This window comes from Myotis daubentonii, chromosome 7, assembly GCF_963259705.1.
Source record: "Myotis daubentonii chromosome 7, mMyoDau2.1, whole genome shotgun sequence".
In the NCBI taxonomy this organism is placed as follows: Eukaryota; Metazoa; Chordata; class Mammalia; order Chiroptera; family Vespertilionidae; genus Myotis; species Myotis daubentonii.
Window position 1 is genome coordinate 48,422,819 of NC_081846.1, and position 16,910 is coordinate 48,439,728.

General features: G+C 38.1%; 1 protein-coding gene across 1 annotated transcript in view; it reads left to right on the top strand.

Annotated features, from left to right (window-relative positions):
* Positions 1-16,910, top strand: part of LRP2 (LDL receptor related protein 2) — a 200,401-nt gene that overhangs the window by 61,372 nt on the left and 122,119 nt on the right. Inside the window, exons 8-13 of the mRNA XM_059704195.1 lie at positions 83-235; positions 1,831-1,950; positions 10,975-11,103; positions 12,968-13,137; positions 13,811-14,034; positions 15,149-15,355. Of these exons, the coding sequence (XP_059560178.1) occupies positions 83-235; positions 1,831-1,950; positions 10,975-11,103; positions 12,968-13,137; positions 13,811-14,034; positions 15,149-15,355 (1,003 nt within the window). The remainder of the gene's footprint in view (positions 1-82; positions 236-1,830; positions 1,951-10,974; positions 11,104-12,967; positions 13,138-13,810; positions 14,035-15,148; positions 15,356-16,910) is intronic.

The window sequence follows — 16,910 nt, forward strand, 5'->3', positions numbered from 1 at the left end:
CCTCTCTTAACCATGGATTAAAATAAAAATAACCGGCTTCATTTCTCATGTGGTTGTAACTTTCTTTTTTCCCTCTCCACAGAAAGCAGTCCTCATCATTTTCATAAATGTTACCCAGGTGAATGGGCTTGTCCAAAGTCTGGAAAATGTATCCCAATTACAAAGGTCTGTGATGGAATTTTAGATTGTCCGTCAGGGGAAGATGAAGGCAATGCCACTGCGCTACGACCTTGTGGTGAGTATGGAAATTTATCTGGGATCTTTCAGATAAATATGCTTCTGTTTTTTCAATGACAGAATCCCAAATATAGAGAATATCAGTTGGTGTTTGCATAACAAGCTGTCCCAAGACTTACTGGCTTAAACCCACAAACATTTATTATTTCTCACAGTTCTGTGGGTTGCCTGGGGAGCTCTTCTGACCTAGACCAGCTCACTCCCTTGTCAGGTTGTTGCGATAAAAGCTCTGGCTAGTCCAGGCTTGTTTACGTGGTGGTAGAAAGGGCAAACCCTAGTGCACAAGCTCTTTTTAAGCCTCTGCATATGTCATGGCTTATTGGCCAAAGCAAGTCACTTGGCCAAGTACAGCGTCAATGGTTTGAAGAGATAGGCTCCACCTCTTGATAGGAAGTGCTTCAAATATCTGTAGCTTTTTTTTTCTTCTTCTATCCAGGCACAATGATTTTAATGCCAATTTTAATGACTCTAAAGAAGATTTTATTCCCTCGCTTCTAATTATGAAAAAGTCTTGTCTGATTATTTTCAAAAAAGAAGTTTCTGGTTCCTGGGTTATATACTTGAGTTATTTTTCTTCTTTTTCTGTTGCTGTAGAACAGTGGTTCTCAACCTGTGGGTCGTGACCCCTTTGGCGGTAGAAAGATCCTTTCACAGGGGTCGCCTAAGACCATCCTGCATATCAGATATTTACATTATGATTCATAACAGTAGCAACATTAGTCATGAAGTAGCAGCAAAAATAATTTTATGGTTGGGTCACAACATGAGGAACTGTATTTAAAGGGCCAGAAGGTTGAGAACCACTGCTGTAGAATATTCACCCCACCATCAACCCGTGAACTCTGGACAGCTGACTGTCCCGTAAGAGAATAACAATTTATGACTTTGATTTCATCAATGGTGCATTCTAAAGTATTCAGTACTTGCCTAGAAGCAACTATGTACCTGTAACCCTAAGGCCTCTTTTTTTTTTCCCTCCTTGGAAAAAACATGTAATGTTTAAATATACAGAGACTTACATGGCATTCTTCCCCCTGTCACCCCATTTCATTTAGAGGCCCTTTTTGAAAATCTTAATAAGAGATATATAGTCATAGCGCGAAACAAAAATAGTACAAAATAAAATAGAAAATATAAAATTTGACAGAAAGAAAATAGTCGCCTGAAATCCTACTACTTGAAGCTAGGTAGCCACAGTTAATGTTTTTGGTGTTATTTTCAATTCTGTCACTTGGGAATTCTTGATCCTTTGTATTATGTAGACAAAGATAGACTTATGACCTGATTTTTCCATAAATAGCTTTTATGATGACCTAAAATAGTTATAACTTTAAAAATAACTTCTTAAAAAAGATGAATTGAACTTTCATACCACAAATTGCAGTTAGGCTTGAATGGTGACAGATTTTCTTTGCTTTGACTAAATGGTTATTTAGCTTTTATGTTTGAAAGAAGCAGTACTTACTTCATAGGAAATGAGTCTTGTTCAGAAATGAGCATTCATTTATTTTTTCTTTAAATTTAATTTAATATAAGTTTTTTCCATCACCATGAGGTGACCATTCAGTTAACGAAGTGTTTTTCTCTGTTTAGATGTGAGTTTGTGTCCTTTCTTGAGCTGTGAGTATCAGTGCCACATGGCACCATTTGGAGGGGCGTGTTATTGTCCTCCAGGTTATGTCGTGGACCAAAATAACACCCGGAAATGTGTCGGTAAGTGGCAGGTGGGAACACATGGTCTTTAATCACAGTGCTTGCCACACTGATGAGGTCTATGATCTTTGACAAAAAAGAGTTTGTGCTTGTGGATAGGAGTATGATCTGTATAACAAAGAGCAACAGTCCTCACAGAACACCTGAACAATATGGAGTTTTATTTAATTCTGAGTTTTTGTGAGGTACACAAGGCAAAACAGTGGTTTTGTGATGAGTGAGTTGACTGGCCACATGGATACCTGCCTACTACCTGATGATGGGAATAGTCTTTTGTATTTTCTTTTTAAAAATTTGGACGCAGGGTTGGTACAATCATATTGGTTATTAAATACTGGAATACTTCCTTGCGGTTGGTAGATAGCTGTTCCCTTCAACTCCATGAAGTGCCCTACCCTGCTCCCCTGGCTTCTTCTCTAGTATGCTCAAACCTCTCCCGGGTCCAGCAACTAAAGAGTGGCACACAGCAGAAGGTCAAGAGGTCACTGCTACACTGACCACACTGGCCCATGCTCTGCTGGTTGTTAATCCCATTGATTTTTACCTCTACTTGAAGCTAACATTCAAGAAGAACAAACTCGCCTGGCCGTTGTGGCTCAGTGGTTGAGCATTGATCTATGAACCAGGAGGTTACAGTTCAATTCCAGACAGGACATATGCCCATGTGTGTGTGTGTGTGTGTGTGTGTGTGTGTGTGCGCGCGTGCGCGCGCACACACACACGAGGCGGCCAATCAATGATTCTCTCTCATCATTGATGTTTCTATCGCTCTCTCCTCCTTTCCTCTCTGAAATAAACAAAAACATATTAAAAAAAGAGAGAAAGAACAAAGTCTATCATGTTGCTTCCAGCTGATGGCTCATATTGAACTAGGCACCAGTGATTAGGATGGGCTCTTATGATGGGAAAAGTAGACATGGCCAAGTCATTAATTTTCAGGTTTTCAAGATTTAAACATGACTTTTTAATGCTCTGATTTCTTTTATTTCTTTCTAATTTTTGATATGTGAATACATGTAGTAGCAGAAAGTGACCATAGAGGTTTAATGAAAAAAACTTTGTTTTTGCTGGTGTTGGGAAAAGGCATCTGGAAAGCAACTGAAATGATTCATTAAAATTAGTTTTCCCAGGATATTTGTGTTCATTGGTATTCCTTAGAAATCTGAGATTCTTCAAGGCTTTCTGGAAAAAAGCAAACATGGCATACATAAGAAATACTTTTATAAAAGTGTCTCTTCTGAAGTAATTTCTAAAATATTCATTTAATTTGGTCCAAAAGACTGACGTTGGATAAACCCAATGAAGTTATTCAGTCTTTAGTCTAAGCACATGGTATCCAACTTAATTGTTCTTGCATAATTATGGTTAATCTTAACTACTCATAATCAGAAAAACTTTTAAAATCAGAAATAAACTCTGGTTTAACAAGTTAAACTTGGAACTCTTGAGAAAGTCTATTCCTCAGTGCTAATGAGAACTGTATTAATGGGGCTGATTTACCTGTTATGCCAAAAAACATGGGACTTTTTTTTGGTCTGGTAAAGCAATCCAATTGGCGTTGTCCTTGTGGTGTTCAAAGTGGGGAATATTTGGTTTCTAATATCACGGACCATGTCCCAAAGTTTGCCCATGATCTGATTGCTCCTCTTAACTACATTCAACAAGACATCTTAAGATCAAGTGCTTTATCTAGGCCAGTGCGAGAGATCCTGAGGACTTAGAGATTACTCAGAATTATTTAAGAAACCCCCAAATTTCTAATAATTTCAAAACACTTTATAAATAAACCATTATGACCCTCAGCTGGCATTAAATGAGATTGCAGAACCCTTTTTGTGTTTTATCATTATCATTACACTGGGGATGCACTTAAGAAATTAAAAAATACCTTTGACACGAATGTCCTTCGTTGGGTGGCTAACTGACTTTGGAACCCCTGCCTGTGCTCCCTGGCATTGCTGTGAGGCAGCTCATCTGTAAGTGTAGGCTGCTCCTTTGTCTTTGGCAAATGTCAGCTTCCCACCCCCCTTGACTGCCACCCAGCTGCCAATCCGATTTCCAGTCTTTCAGTTGTCCAGGCATTGCCTCTTAGTAGAAAAGGAATTCCGACAGAAATACCAGAAGCCGCATTCTCAGTATTACATCAGCTTTTCTCTGTTTTTCCTTTCTCAATCCCCAGAGAGGAGTTGGGGCTAGATTGCCTTGCAGTCGGAACCTGATAGGCCTTATATCTTTTCAGTAAAAATGACTTACTCTTTCAGAATCCATAGTTCAGTCTTGTGATCCCCACACCCTGTTCTCAGGCTTCTTTTTTTCTTCTCATGCTGGAGTCCAGATAGCACAATTTCCAACATCTTTCCCCAAGATCTAAGTCCGTGATAAGCTTTGGGTTATATTTCCAAGTGTCTAGGGCTTCTTATATGCCAGAAATCTAGGCCACTTCAAAAAAAAATTTTTTTTTGCAGCCATTAAGAAGTGAAAAAACATCAGAGCATGGTTTTTCTATTGAACCTATTAGTGAATGTAATACAGAAAATTGCAATATGATACACAAGATAATTTCAGAATTTATAGGAAGCCTTCAGTTCATAGCACACTGGAAGCAGTGTGGTCTGATTCTGGGGCACTGGTTTTAAGTTCCATGATGAACATCTTTCATTTCCTTCAGTATGTGCCTGGGACTTTAGCACAGATAACCTCATTTGGTGATCAGCTCAGAAGTCTACATTTGAGGGCCTTTGTAAATGTGAGTCCCTGCCACCTGCAGAGACCTTTTCTGTGACCTTCCCTGTCCTTCCAGAATGTATCTGTTGCCCTTGAGTTTTGAAGCTGAGTTAACATTTATTTCAAAGAAGATTATATGTTGCTCTTTTTGTAAAGAGAACTCATTCGTTTCAACATATGACATTATGAAACCAGTTACAGTTACTTCAGCTGAGCTTTTAGAAGATTTGCTTTGGTTTGCTCTTTTTTTTTTTTAAATGATTTTTAAATTTATTTTACATTTATTATTTTATTTTTAAATTTTTATTGTTGAGATTATTACAGATGTCCCTCTTTTCCCCCACTTTGTCCCCCTCTCCCAATTCCCGCCCTGCCCTAGGCCATCACCACCTTATTGTCTATGTCCATAGGTAATGCATATATGCATATAAGATCTTTGTTTAATCTCTTCCCACTCCCTTCCCTCTGAGAATCATCAGTCTGTTCCATTTCCATGCCTCTGATTCTATTTTATTCACCAGCTTATTCTGTTCATTAGATTCTTATTTGTTTATTTTAATTTTTAGATTCAATTGTTGATAGGTATGTATTTGTTGCCATTTTGTTGTTTATATTTTTGATCTTCTTTTCCTTCTTCTTCCTCTTCTTAAAGAATACACTTCCACATTTCATATAATTCTTTAGCTTTTTCTTGTCTGTGACGCTCTTTATCTGAACTTCAATTCTAAATGATAGCTTTGCTGGGTAGAGTAGTCTTGATTGTAGGTCCTTGCTATTTATCACTTTGAATATTTTTTGCCACTTCCTTCTGGCCTGAATAGTTTTTGTTGAGAAATCAGCTGACAATTGTATGGACATTCTCTTGTAGGTAACTGTTGTTTTTTTTTTCTTGATGCTTTTAAGTTTCTCTCTTTGTCTTTTGCCTTAATTATGCTGTGTCTCAGTGTGGTCCTCTTTGGATTCCTCTTGTTTGGGACTCTCTGTGCTTCCTGGACTTGTAACTCTATTTCTTTCACTAGGTAGGGGAAGTTTTCTGTCATTATTTCTTCAAATAGGTTTTTAATATCTTGCTCTCTCTCTTTTTTCTGTCACCCCTATAATCCGGATGTTGGTATGCTTGAAGTTACCCCAGAGGCTCCTTATACCATCTTCAGATTATTTTATTCTTTTTCTTTTTGCTCTTCTGGTTGGGTGTTTTTTGCTTCCTCATATTTCAAATTGTTGATTTGATTTTCAGAATCCTCTACTCTAATGTTGAATCCCTGTATATTATTCTTTATTTCAGTCAGCATGTGCTTAATTTCTGACGGGTCCTTTTGCATTTTTTTGGAGGTTTCTAGTAGATTCTTGACTAACTTTATAACCGTGGTTTTGAACTCTATATCTAGTAGTTTGCTTTCTTCCATTTCTTTCATTGGTGACATGTTTCTTTGTATTCGCATTTTGACTGTTTCCCTGTGTTTGTTCCTGTGTATTAGGTAGAACTGCTATATCTCCTTGAGTTGGTAGAGTGGCCTTGTGTAGTAGGTGTCCTGTAGGGCCCAGTGGCTCAGCCTCCCCAGTCACCTGAGCTGGGAGCTCTATGTGCACCTCTTTATGGGCTGTGAGCACAGTCTCGTAGTTGAGACGTGATTGCTATTGGTGTTTCTGGGAGGAATTGACCTCCAGGCCAATGGACTGTGAGGATTAGCTGTGACTACAGTGGGAGAGCTGCTGTGTAGGAGACACCCCTCTGGAGCCAGACTTGCTTCAGTGAGGCTTTGGTGCTCACTGAGTCTGCCCCTTGAGTGTGTTGCTTATGGTTGTGTAGAGTTGTAATCTGGTATGGTCTGACACTGACCACTGGGTACACTGGCTCTTGGGTCTCCAGGGAGGTGCAAAATCAGCCACTGCCTGGGGCCACCCAGCAGGAGCTACAGAGAGATCTTCAGATTCCTCCTCTTTGTATCGGATTTGGAAGTGCCCAGATGAGGCCCAGCTATGAAGCAAGACAGGCCGGTGCTGGTGCCAGGTCTTGGGCATTTTATTGATAGGTTTGGGGTTCCCTCACCCAGCTGCAGCTTGTTTGACAGATTTTAGCCTGAGCAAGAACAGGCCATTCATATGCAAAAGCCACTGCACACAGCTGGGGTGGGATTTTAAATGGATGAGGTGGGGTCTTAGGGAATCATCAGGGTGGAGTAAACAGAAATGGCTGTCAGTCAGCCCTGCGACCTGGTAGGTCCCAGCATAGGAACAATGGTTCCTGTGAGCACCTCTGTCTGGAAGAAAGCTGCCACCAAGTTCCTGACCCAATAATCCAGTTCCTCCTTTTATGTGTCTCCTAGAGCCTCGCCCTGGTGCTGGAGCTCAGAAGAAGCAGGACCTTATAAGTTCCGTTTGTAGTGCCGGCCTTTTAAGGGAAACAGCTGGGTCTCCAGCAGCCTCTGTGTCACTGAGCCCCAATCCTCACTGGTTTTTACAGCCCGTAGTTCTTACTGCCCATAGGCACTTCTTTTCCCAGGTCTGGGATCCTGGGCTGGGGTCTGGTGTGGGCCTGGGAGCCCTTGCTTCTCCAGGCGGCCTCCACAGAGATGACCTCCCTCCTGATTAAAAAAGCGGCACATGTGGGTGCCGTACCAGCCCGTCCCATGCCTCCCCACCTCCTACCAGTCTCAGTGTGCTTTCTTCTTTACTTCTCTAGATGTAGGACTTCCATTCAGCCAGCTTTCCAGTGGTTCTGGATGATGGTTGTTCTATATTTTAGTTGTAATTTTGATGTAGTTGTGGGAGGCGGTGAGTACAGGCATTTACCTGTGCCACCATCTTCAAATCTTTCTGGGTTGCTCTTTCAAGCATTTTAATTCGACAAATACTCTCTGTATGGCTGTCATCCTCTGTGTGTCTGACTCATTACAGAGGCATCAGGTGTTGAAAACCTATGCAACATTTCTCATCTTAGACATGGCTCCCCAGTGAATGCCTCAGTCATGATCAAAAATAAAATTGAATAATCCTGACACGGAATCTCGTGTCTTTCCACCATTCATCTGCTGCTGGCAGTCTTGACCTGGCGGTGTGCTGAGGCAGTTACAGGATTATTGTTTCTGATTGACAGGACATACTATTTGTTGACAGAATGACATTGTGGCGCAGAGTTAGGGCATAAAGGTCATTCAGCTTGGAGGGATTTCACACAGCCAAAAGGATCAGAGCGTGTCCAAGGGGGTCTAAGCTAAAAAGGGATTTTTGAATTATTTTCAAACCAGTATTTGTTAGTTGGAAGGGACAAAGAGTAAAAAGGAAAGAAAAGTAACAGGGTGGGAGGTGGGTATTGTAAAGCAATGTTAGTGTTTTATATAGTTTCCAATGCCTTTCCTATGCTCATGAAAATACTTAAGTCTAGCCCTTGCTGGTTTGGCTCAGTGGATAGAATGTTGGCCTGCAGACCGAAGGGTCCCGGGTTTGATTCTGGCCAAGGGCATGTACTGTGGTTGCAGCCTCCTTTCTGGTCAGGGCACATGTAGGAGGCAACCAATCGGTGTGTTTCACCCACATCAATGTTTCTCTCTGTCTTTCCCTCTCTCTTCAACTCTCTCTAAAAATCAATGGAAAAATATCCTCAGGTGAGGATTAAAAAAACAACAACTTAAGTCTACTTTCTTGCCTTTAAGTCTAATTGACTATGGATATTAATTAGCCTTTATTTTTCTCCAAATGGAGAATATAGTTTTGTTCAGTCACTAAAAGTGACAGGGATGTATACACACATTCTAACTTTTAAAGTACGGATAGCCCACATGATAGGAGGGGTATTTGCACCCACAGAATCCTAGTTACGTCTTTTCTACTTTTGGTTTTCTTTCCCTGCTCCAAGGTGACTTCAGACCCTTAAGCATAGTCTCATCCGTCTTGCATTCCAAATGAGGTCATGACACTCTGGAAGTTTGAGGGCGAATGTCCTGTACTTTCATTCCTACTGAGGCGAAGCCTCAGGTGCCATTTTCTCAGGGCTGAGGGGAGGGCACAGAAGAGACAGATGAATGAAGGCTATTTTATGTAGTCATATGTCCTTTTATCTTGTCATGTTCAAATTGGATCAATTTTTTTTAAATAGTTACAATCCTTGGAAAGAAAAATATTCTGGCCCATGTTGTTATGTTTGAGAAAACTAGGACCATTAGCTTATTCCCATGACGTTCTTGAGCTTTCTTGTTAAGGAGTCACGAGATGGTGGGTTCATCCAGCAGGTGTGGTAGAATCCAATTCAAAACTCTGACATTTGCTGTAAATATAATCAGATCCAGAAATCTAGACAATTCTAGACTTGAGATTATGGTAGTTTTAGGAATTCTAATTTACATGGCACGGGAACCCTGTGGAAATAGGCTGTGGAGGTCATCCTTCCAGGGAAGAGGGTGGGGTGAAGGAGCGTGAAGAGTGGATGTCAAATGAAATATTTGGCAGCAGTCTACCAAAGATAGGATAATTTCTGTACCGCTTAAGATTTATAGTTTAAATTTAAGAAAGACTCTTTATAGTATGTGTTGTTATCTCCTCTATATTGTATTGTTTATAGGTCAATTATATTGAGTCACTTTTTAAAAAGGGTTTATCTTCTTTTTTTAAAAATCCTCACCTAAGAATATGTTTTTTGTTGATTTTAGTGAGAGAGGGAGAGAGAGAGAGAGAGAGAGAGAGAGAGAGAGAGAGAGAGAGAGAGAGAGAGAGAGAAAGAAAGGAAGGGGAAAATAGAAATAGAAACATCGATCTGTTGTACCCCATATGTTCTCTGACTGGGGATAGAACATGCAACCTTTTGCTGTATAGGATGGCACTCCAACCACCTGAGCTACCCAGCCAGGGTTTGAATCACTGTTTTACACAGTGGGACTACGATGGCATTGAACAGAGCTTTATCATGTAATGTACTTTCAATAAATAGTGATTAAACGAATGAGTAATAAGTTAATGAAAAGCTGAAGAGAAGTACTTTCCATGTCAAAATGATTTTAATTTCACTTTGGTTATGATTTAAAGAAAGGTTCATTGATTTCAGAGAGGAAGGGAGAGGGAGAGACATATAGAAACATCAATGATGAGAGAAAATCTTTCATCAGCTGCCTCCTGCACACCCTCTAATGGGGATGCAACCCAGGCATGTGCCCTGACAGGGAATCGAACCTTGACTTCCTGGTTCATATGTCGACGCTCAACCACTGAGCCACAGTAGCCAGGGTGATTTTTGACATTAGAAGAAACTTGGGTAAAGAGACCTTTCCAAATAGTTTATTGTGTCACAGATTTGTGTCGTATTGAGGGGCTGCATATAAGGCAGGTCTTACATTTTTGAAGTAGCACTTCTGCAGTGATGGAGATGTTCCATATCTGTGCTCTCCAGTATGGTAACCACTAATCATAAGTGGCCATTGAGCCACTTAAAATGTTGCAGGTCATTTTAGTTACCATATAATAAAAGGAAAGTTTTACAGGGAAGCATTTACATCAATATTCAGATATTTTATAAAGCAACATTAATAAGTGAAATGCAATACCACAGGGCTAGGAATCCAGACAGTGCTGTGCATCTTCTGTAAAGTTGTCTTCATGTAAATTTTAAAAAACTTATTTAAATGCCGTTGGGTTTTCCTGCTAGGGGTCTTGTCCAGCATCTAGAAGGGTGCAGGAATCTGGAGAAGGGCTGCTTTGTAAATTATTAAAGAGTCTAGAGACGTAACATAATTTTGGAAGGCATTTTGGGGGGGGCCAGAGGAGCTTGGCTGTAGGAACCAAGTTCTGCTGTCTCTCTGGACCCCTTGCTTTTTATTAACACAAACTGTCCTAAAGCAAGGTAGATATACATATCAAAGGCAAGGTTTAGTATATAGAATCCATTGTCAGATTGGAGGAACTGCCTTCGGCAGTTCAGGTGTTTGGCCAATAGGAGGCAATAACATGTAGATTAAAATGCCCTCAGCTGTCTGGCAGCAAGCAATCATTTATGCATCTTTTTCAGGTTTGGAAAAATGCCTTTAGCCATTTCCAGCAGGCAATCCTCAAGGTTCCATCAACATTTTGATGAAACTTCTTGCATTTATGACATGCTGGAATCAGCTTCCGGCATTTTCCCCACCCTACAGATGCCTGCTCTGAATTCCTATTTTTTATTGTATGTCTAGATTCTGTGCTACCTTCAGAGGGTGTATATTTAGACAGAGTCATCACCATATTCCAGTACAGCTTGTCCAATTTTTTTTTTTCAGAGGGTGGTCAAGAAATGTTGGTAAACATAATTGCAAATGTTTATTTCCCACATGGCAGATTTTGATGATTGCCAGGTATGGGGAGTTTGTGACCAGATGTGTGAAGACCGAGTAGGCCATCACCAGTGCCACTGTGCAGAAGGCTATATCTTGGAGCATGAGCGGCATTGCAAAGCCAATACTTCCTGTGAGTAAAAGAAGGACACTTGTATCTCTGAACACTATACTTGTGACTAATAGCCTGCTCCCAGAGCAGATGACAAAAGAAATAACAGCATTTATGCAGATGGAAGGATTAATCATCACAAATCAAGAGTGGCGCCTGCTGCCGGAAGAATGGGTCAACGTGAATGATTAGGGACTAATTTGTGAATTAATGGTGATCATTAATAGTTTTTTTATTGGTTGCTTGTTCACTTTGGGCTTGGACTATTATGTCACCCACCACATTTAATTGTGGACTAAATTTTATGCCTTCATTTGACCTACTGGAGCATCCATTATTTTAATTAGTTTATCTACCACAAATGTAGGTGACAAGTATATATAGAAATAATTTTGTTATGCAAGATTTAGGGATGGTTCAAAATGGACTTGCTAAATTTGGATTACAGTTTGTGAAAATGCCTTTTTTTCTGGGTGTTTTGTTGGAATCAATCTAAGAGTACGACTAGGTTATAGTAGAGAAAAGTCCTGGGGAAAATCTGTTAAAAAAGATTACTCTCCCAAAGCATTTTTTGTCACTATGAATTTCTGGGTAAGAAGATTTCAACTTTACTCCTTTTCCCAGTCTGCCCCCCCCCCCCCCCCCCCGCTCCCCCACTTGATTTTGAAGTGCCTTTGATGGCCTTCTGAAACTTATCTGCTCATATGACTGATGAATGGCTAGTTATTTTTGAGTAGAAATACTACTTTTGCTGTGCATTAATTTTTAGGTACTGCTGATTTTTAAGAAATAAATTTATTTTTGAATAGATAATATGTTCATATATCAAAAATTTTAAGTATAAGAAGTAATTAAAGTAAATAGTAAAATATCTTCTTCATCTGTTCCCATATGCCCAGTTTCCATTTCCACTTTCTCATGGGTAATCACTGTTTATTTCAATTCTAGGGATTATTGAATGCATAAGCAAGAACATACAAATATATTGAAACCTATTTTTTACATAGTTTTGCATCTTGCTAATGTTACATAATATATTTTCAAGAGTTTTCCATATCAATGCAGAGAGCTCTTTCTCATTCGACTAGTAGCATAATGGTGACCTAATATTCCATTGTTTTAGATGCACATAATTTACTTAACTAGTCCCCTAGTGATAGACTTTTTATATCAATTTTTTAAAACTGAAAGCATTTTTTAAGCTGAAAGAATTTTTAAAATTAAATTTTTTGGGTTGACATGAAGATTATGTAGGTTTCAAGCGTACATTTCTATGACACATGATCTGCACATTGTATTGTGTGTGCACCACCCAACGTCAAGTCATATTCTATCACCATATATGTGACCCCTTTTACTCCACCCCCTTCTCTCTGATAACCACCACACTGTTTGTGTCTATGAGTTTTGTTTGTTTTCCTTTGACTGTGATGTATAATATTCATTTTTCATGTTTGTGAGTATATAAATATAGCAGATTTAGATCATTCATTGCCATGTGATTTCCCAGTAATTGTGTGTTTTACGCAATCTAAAATTACACCTGGGCTAAAGTGCTTATTTCATCTAGGATTCTTGAAAAAAATCTGATATATTCCCCTCAATTGAATTGAAAGTGAATTGGACTAGTAGTCAGGACACTTGAATTCTTGGCAGCCTCTGTTCCTAATTTATTGTGACTTTGGACACTTCATTAAGAATCTGTTCCTCAGTTTGCCCATCTATAAAATGGGTAGAATGACACCTATATGCCTGCCTCAGACGTTTATTTTACAATAAGAAATACATAGAACATATTTGAAAAAGCTGAAAAGCATACCAATTATAAGTTACGTAATCATTGTTCATTTGAAGGAGTGATAATGCCTTCCTTTTTCACATTTAGCTGGTGAGGCCTCTGTTATCTTCTCCAATGGGCGAGATTTGCTAATTGGTGATATTCATGGAAGATCCTTTGAGGTCCTGGTAGAATCTCAACATCGTGGAGTGGCTGTGGGTGTGGATTTTCACTATCACCTACAAAGAATCTTTTGGACTGACACGGTGTTAGATACGGTAAATAGAAATTTCAGGAGCATACTTGGGAGCTGATAGAACCCCAAGCACAAAGTGTTGATAGCTTTTTACTTTGGGGGGAGAAGAGGGAAAAGTTTCTTTGTTTTCTAACAAAAAGGGCCCTTGAGATATTTTATGTTAATCAGCACCTTTTTCCATGCTATACTATTACATGGGACCCATTAAACAAAGCAGTCTATTATATGGATTAGCCTTGAGCAACTTTTAATTTTATTCGAAATGGAGTCCAAAAGCCTAATTAAAAGAAATAGTAGACATTCTTTCAAAACTGGATAGATATTTGGTAGTAATTTTTGAAACTTGATCATTTAAAATGTAAAAAGTACTCTGCTTTCCTGTATGATAAAAATCAGATTTTACCTTCATCTTCTAAATGGAATCATAATCGAGGGTTGGGTAACAAATATTGACAGTATTTTGACTAACAGCCAAATTTTCATTACACTGACTTATTTGGAAAGTGTGATGGATTTAACTTCAACTTTGAGTAATGTGGTGGCGATTTTTAAAACATAAATTTTAGAGACTCCTAAAGAGTTACATGGAATTTTATTTCTCTCTCTTACATTTCTTTGTACCATAATTAAAATTCTAATTCAATTAAGTTGTATAAAATTTTTAAGAAGTGTAATAACCTGGGTTTTTCTTTCAGGTTTTTTCAGCTAATATTCATGATTTAGACACTGAAGAAATTATCAATGTTTCCATTGATGATCCCGAGAATCTGGCTGTGGACTGGATTAATAATAAACTTTATATGGTGGAGACCAAGGTTAACCGTATAGATATGGCCAATTTGGATGGAAGCCACAGGGTTATTCTTATAACGGAAAACTTGGGGCATCCTAGAGGAATTGCCCTGGACCCAACTGTTGGGTAAGTGATCTGAAGACGTACTGATTCCAGTATTTTTGGAGTTTTATCTCTTTCCCTATACATAAGACATCCATTGGACTAACTGACGGTTAATTCTGAGTTCTTTTTAGGCTCTGTGCTCTAGAACCCATGTTTACTTTGTAGTTCTGTTCATAGAAGCTGTAAAGGAGTCGGCTAAATAGAACCTCATTTGAGGATATGTAATCCTAAAACATATGGAATACTGAAAATGTGATGTTTTAGGTGTATGAATTTTATTCTTAATGTTTGCCATATTCGCTTGGCTGAGAGATTGGACTCTGTTCTGACTCAACCTAATAATATTGTTACAACTAAATATTACTGTTGTTTCACTATTATTAAGATGATCACTCTAGCATGAATTGGCTGTAAAGTTTTTTAAATTGGGGAAATAAGATCCAAACTATCCCCCTTTTTTAGGTGTTTTGTGTTTTTTTGTTTTTGTTTTTGTTTGTTACAGACTGGGGTTGGGATGTCAATGTTAATAATGCAGTACAAGTTTAGTGTGGACCAATCCAGTAAGACGGATAATGCTTACTTTTCTCTAGGTATACATCCAAATATTACTGATCTCCACATTTGAGAACAGTTATGGAAAATGTAGCTTTCTCTTAGGTTTTCTCAGCTGTCTTAGGAACCTTGAATAAACTTGAGACTACTACAGTGTTGGTGAACGGTGATTACTCATTCCTACTTCCTGATACCTGCTGTTCTTCCTTGAAAATGGATATGTTCTATAGACTAAGCCTTAGAATTGGGAATGGATAAAATATATTTGTAAGCTTTCTTGGATGTAAAAAATAGAAGTGAAAAAGCCAGGGGACAGGGGAGAAAGTTAGGAGGGTGGATATGAATTTTTAGGCTACCATGTTAGTGCATTTTAGTAGTTGTTATTTGGAATTGTTGCCTCTCCTGATTGGCCTTCTTAGTTTCTGATTTTTAATGCTTTTTAATTTCTCTGTTATTTTATACCCCCAGTTCTCTAATCAGCTTGAGGAAATTTCCATTGATCTAAACAAAAATAAACAAATATTTCAGGTAAGCTTGTAAAATAACTGACTCTTTTCTTTCATCTTTTGTTTTTCTTTTATAGATATTTATTTTTCTCAGATTTGGACAGCTTTTCTGGTGGACCTACAGTGGAAAGGGCTTTCATGGATGGCACTAATCGTAAAGATTTGGTTAAAACAAAGCTGGGATGGCCTGCTGGGATAACTCTGGATTTGGTATTAAAGCGTGTTTACTGGGTTGACTCCCGGTTTGATTACATTGAGACTGTAACTTATGATGGAACTCAAAGGTAAGAAGTACTTTTTATAACTTTATGAGTTTAGGGAAAGTACGTAAAATTTATGGAAAGGGACACCAAAGGAGCATCATTAAAATATTGGTTTGGTTGACAATATAGCTTGAATGACCTTTGTGTTGACATTCGCATGGTGACCTGCTCTGAGTTTTAACTTCCTTTGTGTTCCATAGTACAGTCATTAAATATTACCTAGAACATTGTTCTTTGATTTCTCCTCCCAACCCCTCTTTCACTCTTAGATAAAGCACATTGTTTTCATTAACTCCTGAGTTCATTTATATCCAGGAACATTATACTCTGGGTCCCTTACGGTTTATTTTTAAAGACAACTTTGTCTTTAAGCATTCTAATATCCCCCCAATAAATAAATGCTTTATTATTTATTTAACATTTTCTGGTGGAAATTAATTGGATTTTACTCTGCCCTTATATATATATATATATTTCAAATTTCAAAGAGAAATTCTGACTTGTATTTTTACTTGATATACTTCAAAGATACTTACATAAACAGAATATTTGAACATAGAATATGGCATATATTTTTCTTCATCTTATTAGTCTGATTAATGCTAACAATATATTATTTAAATTTTTAACTATTTTAGATCCTTTCCTTTTGGCATTTTCAAAAATTGGTCTTAAAATTGACAAGATAAATTACTTTGTGCATTCAGCCAATAAATTGACCAGTAAAAATTTTCAAAATGACTGGATTTATTGCCTTCTCAATGAAAGGCATATTATAGTTTTGTTTTCTCCTTTATCTCTTTCGTAAGGATGGTTTCACAGTTTGCCAGTGGATTATATATGCTTAGAACACTCTCTACTTGGTTAAATCAAGTGATTGGACATTAAGGCTATGACTTTTTATCATTTAAACTGTTTTCCTATAGTGAGAGTATGAATTAATTGAATGAAAAAATATTCGTTAACCCGATAAGTCATATATGAGCAGTTGAAAAATGCCCTATTTTTTTCTCTTTCACACCATTATATTATATAATCCAAATATTTTATGTTAAGGTTAAACTAAAACATGAAAGATAAAAATTAATAGAGTTTCAGAAAGATGTGAGTAATTTGCTGCCTGTGAGGAAACATCAAAGAGATAATAAAGCTCACCAGTATGGCTGAAGTCATAAAGTCATTGCCTCTTGCTTTGCCAGCAGGTGGCATTGAGGGTTCTGGAATTTGCTAACTGGAAAAGAAAACCATTCTCCAATCTTAATGCACCATGTCATTATTGAATGTTTCAAAGTGTGTGCTAACTTGCCACCTTAGTTTTCTTCTTCTTCTTTTTTTCTCTCCTATCGTATTTCCAGTGTTATTATCTTCAAGTCTTTTCTTAGAGTTCTATTGTGCTTTTCAGTTTTCAGGGGCTGCTCAGATTTTTCTTTGTCTTATTGTGCCAAAAGGATAAAAAAAAAAATAAGTTTTTCCTTGGGTTATATTCCACCTCACTTTTTAAAATATGGCCTAACTGAATTATCATTCGTGTGGATGTTGTCCTGGCAGGCACTGTTTGGCACCTTTCACTTATGTT